Source organism: Nicotiana attenuata, chromosome 10 (assembly GCF_001879085.1).
Source record: "Nicotiana attenuata strain UT chromosome 10, NIATTr2, whole genome shotgun sequence".
In the NCBI taxonomy this organism is placed as follows: Eukaryota; Viridiplantae; Streptophyta; class Magnoliopsida; order Solanales; family Solanaceae; genus Nicotiana; species Nicotiana attenuata.
Genome location: NC_031998.1, coordinates 42,473,501 through 42,483,921, shown reverse-complemented (window position 1 = coordinate 42,483,921; position 10,421 = coordinate 42,473,501). Strand labels below are relative to the sequence as shown.

Below are 10,421 nucleotides of genomic sequence, written 5' to 3'. Positions count from 1 at the left end.
AACGAGCGGACAAACTGCTTGACGAGGTAATCTCCATAAGTCCCAGCATTGTTGCACGTCTCAACGAAGTGTGCCACGTGTTGCTTTGGATTACCTTTTCCATCAAACTGTTGAAACTTTGGAGGTTGATAACCAGCAGGCATCTTCAACATATCGACCCTTGCAGTTTACGGGTTTGCATATGTAAGGAGGACTTGGCAGAAACTTCATACTTGTTATTAATGGTTCCCTCAGTGAAATCCTTCAGTTGATCGATTGGAATCATCCCTTCAGATGAGACAGGGATATCCTTAGCGGATGCTACTTGTCTTTGGGGATAATCACTCTCTAGAATTTCTGGGTGCTTGCCAGGTGCGTGGGTAGATTCTTCTTCCATCAAGATTCCCACCCTATCTTTTAGCTTGTCAATTCTAGCATCTTGATTTTGCATGCACTTGGTCAAGCCACCGATTGATTTCATCAAGTTTGCCAACTGCTCCTCCACAGATGAAGTGTTTGTCACTATGGCTTGGATGATTGTCGTGGACGATGGAGAGTAGCATGAATTTTCACACAGATTGATCCTTAATTGGCTCACGCTATATGGTGTAAGTGGGGAGGATCCATCACTTGAAGCATCATCATCTTCCTTCACAACAGAGTGCTTGGATCCGGAGAGGTCAAGCAGAGCAAGACTTTTCTTGATCTTTTCAGCAACATCGCTTCCTCCTTCAGGTACGTTTGTGGAAGATCTTGCTCCTTTTGAGGATGAAGATCCGAAAATAGGGGTTGATGCGAACGACACTTGGGGTGCTTGTTGTCCTAACGAGCTTTCTTTGCTCCTCGTAACTAGTCCAAAGCTTCCAAAGGTAACATCGAGGATGCTTTCCACATCAGCATAGAACCTGGAATTAGCAGCCTTGGTGGAAGTTGAACTGGAGTTGATTTTCTTTGAAGTCATTTCAATGTTCTTAAACTTTGGTGATTGAAAAGTTGAGATGAGAGGTAGAGATTGTCCCACTGGGTGTGCCAGAATTTGTAGACAATAAATTTGCGTCAAGGAAATAATCGAGACCGAAAAATTAATTTCAAATATTTGAGTGTTACAATCTCTATGAATCCTCTGATTCTTCTTTCCAATAGTAAATAAATTCAAGGGCCTTTGAGCTTGATCTTGAATATGTAGTTGTAGCCACGAACGATGATCTTGTTCTTGAGCTTTAGCTTGATTGCTTGAACTTGACCTTGATTTTGTTCTTCGTTCTTGAGCTTGAACTTGATTTGTTCTTCGTTCTTGAGCTTGAACTTGATTGCTTGAGCTTGAAACTTGTGGAGGAATTTGCAGTGTTTGATCAACGAGCTCTCTCTTGCTTCTTGTTATAACTTCTGGTGTCTTTTCTGGGTTATGAAGACCCCTATTTATAGTTGTGGAAGGGAGGAGTTATGATAAGAACAACTCTTTCCGACCAATCAGATTGAAGCGTGACGAGGCCACATTTGATTGATCAGACCATGTCACTTGCACACGTGGCGCGATTTCATTGGCCTTTTAATGTGACTTGGCATGCCTTGTCATTTTGACACGTGGCATGATCCTATTGGCTCTCCCGTTTGACTTGGTGCACCACGTTTGATACGTGGCACCAAACTGGGCCTCTAGGAAGATGATATCTTGGGCCTAATGAAGTGGGCTCATCACTTGTAGCCCAATTAAATGGGTTAGTCCAATGGATTAAGACTTATTTATTTAATCCATATGTTTTAAATTTATATAATTAATTCAATTATATTAGCCCATAATATTTATTTGAATTAGTACATTTAACGTATAGTCTAAATTATTTATTGAATTTAAATTCAATAAGTTTTATATGCCTACAAGTAGTTCCGTTCAAATAAAAGGAATTAGGAATACCGTGTGAGGAAATGTCGCCGGAAAATGAAGATGCATCAGTTTCTCCTTGGAATTAGAGAACGTTCAACCAATTATCCACCATGAATATTTCTTACTTTAAGCATATACTTCTTGCTGTAATATTACGTTAATTAGTATTGTTTTAAGGCAAATAACGACTGAATTATTTTCTTTGTCATGTAAATAAATTTGAGGTTGTTCTTAATCTTTCCAGAAAACTGATTTGCTCACAGTTTGTAATTTGTTTATTAGCCTAGTTAACAAGTACTATGCTTTGGTGTGTGCTCCTATAAATTTTCTGTACTCTATATTTGAGAATGTAATTTATTAAGACTTCAAAGCTATGTTTAGATTAAGTTTGTTATCAAGATGGTGTAATAAATTATCCAGCATATATACTGTTATATTTGCTCTGTTAATACATCAAATTGGGAGTAGGTGCATCAACCATCTTATTAGACCTGTCATATGTCATCTGTACATGAATTTTTTTTAAATCAACTATTTACATTAGACCCTTATGGTCCATCCCTTCCCTGAATCCCGCACATAACGGGAGCTTAATGTGCACCGAACTGCCCCTACTTACTTGTGGGGCTTTGGCGATATGTATCATAAGTTCATAACAACAATATGGGTTCATCAATAAAATTAAGGAGTAGATTTCCATCCCATTTTCCAAATAAGAAAATAGCATCCAATTGTCCAATCATTTGATAATTAAAGTCACCTTTGATATTATATGACGATGAATTGAATTTGAAATTTCTTAACATTCCCTAAAAAGGTATTGTTAATCTCATAAAAGTAATGAGTTGGATAAATGTCAATTACACCTATAAATACATAACAGAATTGAAATTCTAAGTTATGAGCTAGCTGACCTTAGGTATGGTGAACATAAATGCTAATATGTTATCTAATGTTAAATTGAAGCTTCAAACAAAAGGCCCATTAGCTCAGTTGGTTAGAGCGTCGTGCTAATAACGCGAAGGTCGCAGGTTCGAGACCTGCATGGGCCAACTAAGTGTTTATTTTTAGTCGTTTTGGCTGAAGAGTTCAGTTCAATGGAACTTTCACAAGGAGCGATTTTACTATGCCTGAATAGTAGTTGTACACAAGAAGTAGCCTCTTTAATTTGTGGTTTCCTTTTGTCATCATTTGACATTTGTCCTCCTATATGATAAAAATAGGGTTTAGGGCTTCTCCTCTTCCAAGTTCATTCCTAGGGTTTCAGTCCTCCAGTGTTTTCTTCCACCATTAATTTTTTTATGTTTCTCTTTGCAAACACACGATACGAGGGGCGGATACGAAGCATGAATGAAAACCTAAGCAGTTCATTTTTGATAAAGCCTAAGCAGTTCGTATAAACTTAGTTTCTTTGGAAATACTTTAGGAAGATTCAGGATGCTGAAATTCCTTTAAAAAAGTGCATAGAGATGGAACATATGGTTCGTAATGCTGATGGTTCGTCCATACGGCCCAAAGACATAGATTGATACGCTGTTTCTTTAATCAAAGATATTTCCAAATGATTGAATTCAGAAAAGATGGTTAAAATATCATGGTATAGCCAGTTTTCACACTGGTTAATGAAAAATAGCCAGCGTTTATCAAGTCAATGAAAAATAGCCACTATTTTACTGCAACAGGGACCGGTCCAGTATAATATACGGGAGTTCTGGTGCATTTGTGTACGAACTCCAGCATATTATGCTGGACCGGTATACTTTGCTAACTCCTGTAAAATTTGCGGGAGACTGGAGCACCAGTGCTCCAAACTCCAGTATATTATACTGGACAATTATACTTGCTGGAACTCCCGTAAAATTTGCAGGCGTATTTTTCCGAATTTTGAACAGTGTTTTCGCTCAGATTTAAAGTGGCTAAATTTCGATGACTTTTAAACTTGGCTATTTTTCAACGACCAGTGCTAAATCTGGCTATTTTTGAATTTCTCCCGAAAAGATGTGAACACATGATTTGTTGATTAAATGGACTTGAATATATACTTCCATTCTTTTCCTACCCCTATGGCACATAGAGAAAAACTTAGTTGTATCCCATGGCCTCGTGAAAAATAGCATCACCAGTACTAGATAGTAGATACTCCCTTAGTTTCAATTTATGTGTCTTGCTTTTTAGTCTCTGATACAAAAAGAATGATATATTTTTATCATGATTACTGCTGACACTTTCTTATAAGAATGACGCGACAAGTTTTACATGATTCAAAGGGTATTTTTGATGTGTTATACATACCTTAATTAGTTTAAGACCACGAGATTCAATTTTATTTTTAAATTTCATGTCCAGTCAAAGTAAGATATATATGGAATATTAATGTTGGTTAGCTAAGATTTGACATGTTAAGCTAAGATTCTTCGCCCATGGAATTTTTTTTAAAAAAATGCCATCATATTCAATACCCTTTGTTCAAAGAAATTTTTTGTTAAAAAATAGCATATGGTATTCATGAAGTTTGAGTCCATATAAGAGGCAATGTATTATAAGAAAGATTCCTACTGACAATACTTGTAATCTTGGAATTACAACTTCAGAAGTGAAGTACCATGTGGTTGAATATTTTGTCCTTTTCTATACAAACATCCTGTTCTGACACAAGAAATGCTCTTCCAATTACCCAAGGCTCGAGCAACAAAATGGTCTTTGAAAGATGAATTTTGTAGCTTAGTATTTTAGAATTATCATTAATTAGAAGGGAAATTTCATGTTAACTTACACACCCCATATACTAAGGGTCAGACACCATTCCAGCACAAATATCCATAACTTTCCTCCTATCAAGGTCTGGTCATCCTCATGATCCCTTATTTATTTTGTCACTTTCTTCGTAAAGATAATCTTTGTAATTTTGAGAAGCACACAAAAAGATGAACATCCACTTTTTTTATGTTCTCTTAAACTCCATACCCATTTCCCCCCCTCTCTCTCCCAATTGAGTACTCCATCATTCTCAAATTATCTGTCGTATTTTATCTGTCGTGTTTTTTTTTATACAGCCGTAAAGAAACATTAATTAGAAGGATTTTTTTACTAGTTTACCCTTATTTATCTTTTAAGATATCTCTCTCTTCATAAATATTTATTCTATTATGTCTCATCTCCATCTTCAAGAACAATTACTACTAAGGGGAAAAAGAGGAAAAAAATATTAATTTTGTCTTGAACTTCTAAAATGATAAAATAATTTGAGAAAGCTATTTTTAGAAATTACGACAGATAATTTGAGACGGATGGAGTATATACATGATGTTAAAGACTTAATGTTGGTGCTAAAGTTCACATGGAGATATCGTGAAGTAGGTGATTCTTGTTAACAAATATTATGATAACAGAGAAATACCCGAACAAATAGTACTTACCATATAGTAATATTACCTTGGTAAATGGCAGTAGTACAAATCAAAAGACTCGCGCATTCTAATCAGAAACAAGTACCTCAAGATCTCACTTAGAATCATGTCCCATTCATAGAGTCAGATCCAGAGTACTTGCCCCTCTTCTTGCATTTTCCTTTGTAGCATAATTAGCCTCTTCTTTCAATCTTGAAGTAGACATCGACAATGATAAAGTACTCCCATTATCGTCGTCGTCGTCGTCGTGGTGGCTGTTATTTTTTTGCTTTACTCCTAGAGATAAATTCAGGTCAATTAGGTCATAATCTATAGCCTTCCTTTTCAAAAGACTCAGTCTTGCTTTAGCTTTTGCAGCTCTTTGGAATAATGGAGTTAGCTTATCCATTTTGTCTTTCATTTCATTTGTTCTCCAAGTGGATCTTTCACTAATGAAAGAAGGAATCCCAGTAATGGAATCTTGATGAATTGCCCTACTATAATTGCTGCCAAAAATCCTCTCACTGAGTTGAGTGTAAAATTCTGGTGTGACATTCATGTCAATTGTGCTTTCTGGACAATTCCTAGCAGCATCTCCATATCTGGGGAAAAGAGAAAATCTCTCATATCAGTTTAATTTGGACTGAGACGAACTTAAATAGAGCGACATAGACACTAAAAATTCATATAGCTAATCGGCTACTACTTGCTTGGAATTCAGGCGTAGTTGATGTTATTGTGCCCATTAGAAAGCAAAAGGAAAGATAAAGAAAACTTATTTACAAAAAAAGGTAAGATAAAAAGCCTATAATGAGCACAATAAATTTGCATACCTAAAAGTGGAATTGAACCTTTGAATGAAGGTTGGGAGCATAGGGAGTTCACTCATGTTGTAAATGTTTGGATCTCCACCTTCCATAAAAGGCCTATAATTTGCTACACCTGTGAGGTAAGGAAATGAAATTAGTGAATTAATTACCCTAAATTTATAAATTAAAAGGATAACAAGCATACCTTGAGTTGGGTCATCAATCTTCTTGCTTCTATACATCTAAAGAAACAAACCAAGATAAAAAAACATACAACAAGTAATTAATCAGGGAAAAAAAAGGATAAGCAGTCATATATATAAAACCTTTTAGATTCATTGAGAATAACCTTATATTTTTTCTTGAATTTATATGAATCACGAACTTTATTAGATACTTGCATGGTTTTGTTCTAGCTAGGCACTTAAATTTACCTGCAAATGGCTCTTGACATGAGCAATGTTAAGTCCTTTTATGTTCATCAATTGAAGAACTAATTTGGGTGTTGCTCCTGCTCCAAAGAAGAAAGGAAAAAAGAAACATAAACATTTAAACAAAGATGAATTACCCTAATAACAAACTCAAAAAGTGATTGTTTTGTCTGATCAGTGCGAATCCAGATTAGTTGGATCAATGGATTATTAATACCTAAGGACTAAAGAAGAAAACTCAAAAACAAAAAACAAAAAAACAAAAATAATCAAGAAAATTCTAGAAATTTACTTTCTTGTCCACCAAGTCTTTCCACAGCCTGAACAAAACGGAGATGGAGATCAGTTGTCCATCGAAGTCTAACCATCTTGGATCGAACATAAGGCCTCACGGGGAGCTTCTTTTCGCTCTCTTCAACAGTACTGTTGCTTGAACTTCCTCCATCCTTGGGTAATTTGATCGAAGTGTTATCGTTCTCTTCTTTATCTTTGTCGGAATTAGGGCTTGTCCTTGAACATCCAGTGTCATCACTGTCTTCCATTATTCCTGTTAATAGCTCCAGCTTCTCTTTTTAGCTTGTCCTAGATCAAATAGAGAAGAAAGAAAGGAATTGAAGAAGTAAATGATGCTTTTAGCATAGCCTGTGATCAATTTTTGATGACTTGGGTCCTCTTGTAAACTGCTGAACTCTACTTGTTCTTCTTTCTATTTGAGGTGAACTGTACTATACAAGAAAAATATTCTACGTAGAAACAATTGAAAATCAAACCCTGGACTTCACCTAGAAGATGGAAGACTTCTCTCTCTCTTCTCTCTCTCTCTCTCTCCAATTATCTATTTCATGCAGATGAATATATAGTAAATGCAACCATTCCTGGATGATGTAATAAGGACGCTACAAAGAGGTGAATTCGGAATTTAAAGTTTATAGCTTTGTGCTACAACCTCAAGTAAATATACAATACGTAATAATTAGGTCAACAGTCAAATATTTATAGATATTTAATAATTTTTAATATATATATATATATAAGCTATTGGGTTCACGTAAATCCACAAATATGCGCAAAATAAAAAGGGTAAAAAGGATATGAAACTGATCATGTGAGACCAGCTCTTCTTTGTACAGCTTCTGTAGAAAAGCAGCTCGGCCTCTGTAATTGATATGGTCCAAAATGTCTTCCCTAAATCATTTTTTATTCTGTGGTTGTTGAAAATATTTCCAACCAATGAACAAAATTAATTTGCGTGAATAATTCATTTTTCAATATGACTATTTTGACTATCTTGACTCTTACTCCACAAAACTTTCTTAAACAGACGTAAATATTACTAATGTTTAATACTACTATAAATTATCACTGAAACACTATCTCCACACCACATGCCAACACATTTTACGATTAGTATATGTAACTTACCTTAATAACTCAGGAAACACTGAAAAATAATGTACAAAATAGTTTTAGAAGAAAAATCATGTTCGTACGAAAATATTTTCGGATATCACCCCACAACACTTTAAATTAACCTATTTATAAATATAGCAATGGTAGATACTCCTATTAGAATATAAAAAGTGGCAGCCGGTGCATAAAGTATCTTATGTTCACGTAGGGTTTGGGAAGAGTCGCACCTTAAAGGGGTTGTAATATAGGCAGTCTACCCTGATTCAAGTATTAATGGCTGATTCCACGGCTTGAACCGGCCGTGACCTACAGTAGAATATACATTATGTATTTCATAAAAATTCTGAAACAAGTACTTAGTCAATTTTGTGGACTGCTTCAACACCATTGAAAACATAACACTCCACCAATTTCTGAAGCAGTACAAAGGCCAATAAAACTTTAAAATACTCTTGTTTATTGATTAAGTCCAATTATGATCAGAGTGAAAATTTTATTACTCTTGTCGCTTTAGGTGCGATTTTATTTTGTACCTCACACAACTGACACTAGTTGTTTGAGGCCTCTTTTTATCTCACATATTTGTGAACCCGTAACTTACATATCTGGGTCCACAAAATTTTAGGACCCACACAGTAACAAGTGTTGGGACCAACCTAATGAAGATTAGCAATTTTCGGTTTTAATATAATAACATCATTATCAAAAGATTCCAACATAAACATTGCAGCTTTTATTTATTTTCCAAAATCTCCCTCTTTCACACAATCACATTGTTAGGTAGGAAATTTTCTCGTGTAAATTGTCCCATTTGGCCCATCCAATTTAATTTAATTATTGAGCAATCTTGCATGACAAATATATATAATTACATATAACTACCAATATTTCTGCCTTTTCCAAGTTAAAGAAAATGATTAATCGTTCAAACTGATTAAGTCAAAATCTACGTTTTCATCGTAAAATGGAACTCTCCTTCCTCATGCTCTCGGCGCATGTTAGTTAACATACGCCGCCTGTATCAGTCATGGCGAAAGGGAGAGGTAGAGGACGCGGCAGACCTAAGACACTACCCCTAGCTACCTTTGTAAGCTTGGTGGGAACACGTAACCCATCACCGACAGAGTAAATGACGCAAAAGATAACTACACCAACCTCCATCCCCAATTTAGATTCAGCTACTATCGGAGGCACTACATGTGAAATTGTCTCTTCATCGAAGAGCTCTGGTATCTCAAGGAGGTTAGATCTGAACACTCCAGTGGCAATTGGTCAATTAGCCCCTTCCCTGCAAATGCCAGCTAATGGAACAATGAATCAAGATAAAAAACGAGTAAGTAACCAATGGAGTTCGGAGAAATCAACAGTGGCAGAGGTAGTGAATGCTGATGAACCTACCAGACCTAAAGCACCATGGACAACTCTATTTCAAAAGAATAGGTTTGCCACCAATGGTATATCACTTTCCTATATGCTCCCACAAATTATTGATGGTCAACATGTGGTTCAATTAGATAAGCTAGAAGTAGAAGAGGAGGAGAACAAGTGGAGATATGCACTGATAGCATACATCATAGGTGATGGCCCAGGTTACAATGCAATGAAACGATACATCAATTTGCATTGGGCACATGTTGTTGAGCCTGAACTGTTCTATCACGATGAAGGCTATTATATCATCAAATTTCAGTCTGCAGCAGATGCACAAGAGATACTATGTGTTGGCCCTTACTCTATTGCTAACAAGCCCATCATCCTAAAACCATGGACTCTAGATTTTGATTTCACAGAGGAATTCCCTACTATTATACCGCTATGGGTAAAGCTTCCTAAACTACCTATGTCGTGTTGGGGAGTGATAAGTTAGGATTTTACCATGATTATACCCCTTACTTGCTATTGCTTTTGTTACAAATTGCCACAAAATAATCCCAAAAGGCTTACAAGTTGTGCTTGATTGCAGATTTGAGCGAAAAGGTGACAAATGTCAAAGATCGGCTCAAAACGGAGTGAAACTTGCCAAGTGTCAAGAACAAGTGAAGTTGAGGAACAGGAAGACCTAGCGCGGACCGCACTGATATGCCACGCGGCTGCGCTAGGAGATTCAGAGAGGGGTAAATTGAAGTGCAAGCCACGCGGCCGTGCTCCATTTCTGCGCGGTCCGCGCAAGGGAAGTTCAGAGAACCATCAGTGCAGGCTTAAGTCCCACGCGGCCACGCTACATATCAATGCGGTCCGCATGAAGGAGATTCAGAGACCTGGAGATTTGACCAAGTCAAGCCATGCGGCCGCGCTCCATTTCTGCGTGGTCCGCGCCGACCCTCCGTCGCGGCCGCGCTACATTTCTACGCGATCCGCGGCCCCCAACTTCAGAGATGAGATTTGAGAGTTCAAAGAGCCTACGCGGCCGCGCTATCTTTTTGCGCGGTCCGCGCTGACCCCGCAGGGGTATTTCTGTCCAGATTTTTCAGCTCGGTATAAATAGATCTTTTTACCATTTTTAGGTTATGTTTTAGCTTCT

General features: G+C 36.8%; 1 protein-coding gene and 1 non-coding gene across 2 annotated transcripts; one reads left to right on the top strand and one right to left on the bottom strand.

The window, feature by feature from the left end:
• On the top strand, positions 2,843-2,916 carry TRNAI-AAU. The gene has a single exon. It is a non-coding gene; the product is annotated as a tRNA-Ile (tRNA).
• Positions 5,213-7,330, bottom strand: LOC109233922 (two-component response regulator ARR18-like). Its single transcript, XM_019399770.1, has 5 exons — positions 6,783-7,330; positions 6,494-6,570; positions 6,265-6,301; positions 6,084-6,192; positions 5,213-5,852 (listed from the first exon to the last, which is right to left on the bottom strand). The coding sequence occupies exons 1-5, from the start codon at positions 7,030-7,032 to the stop codon at positions 5,387-5,389; spliced, it is 939 nt and encodes a 312-aa protein (XP_019255315.1). The 5' UTR covers positions 7,033-7,330; the 3' UTR covers positions 5,213-5,386.

Bases quoted from the DNA above. Each gene is read 5' to 3' on its own strand.
- LOC109233922 (XM_019399770.1), bottom strand. From the start codon at position 7,032: ATGGAAGACAGTGATGACACTGGATGTTCAAGGACAAGCCCTAATTCC. The intron at 6,571-6,782 runs GTAAATTTCTAG...TCTTTGGAGCAG, and splicing joins AAGACTTGGTGGACAAGAAA to GAGCAACACCCAAATTAGTT. The intron at 6,193-6,264 runs GTATGCTTGTTA...CTTACCTCACAG, and splicing joins GATTGATGACCCAACTCAAG to GTGTAGCAAATTATAGGCCT.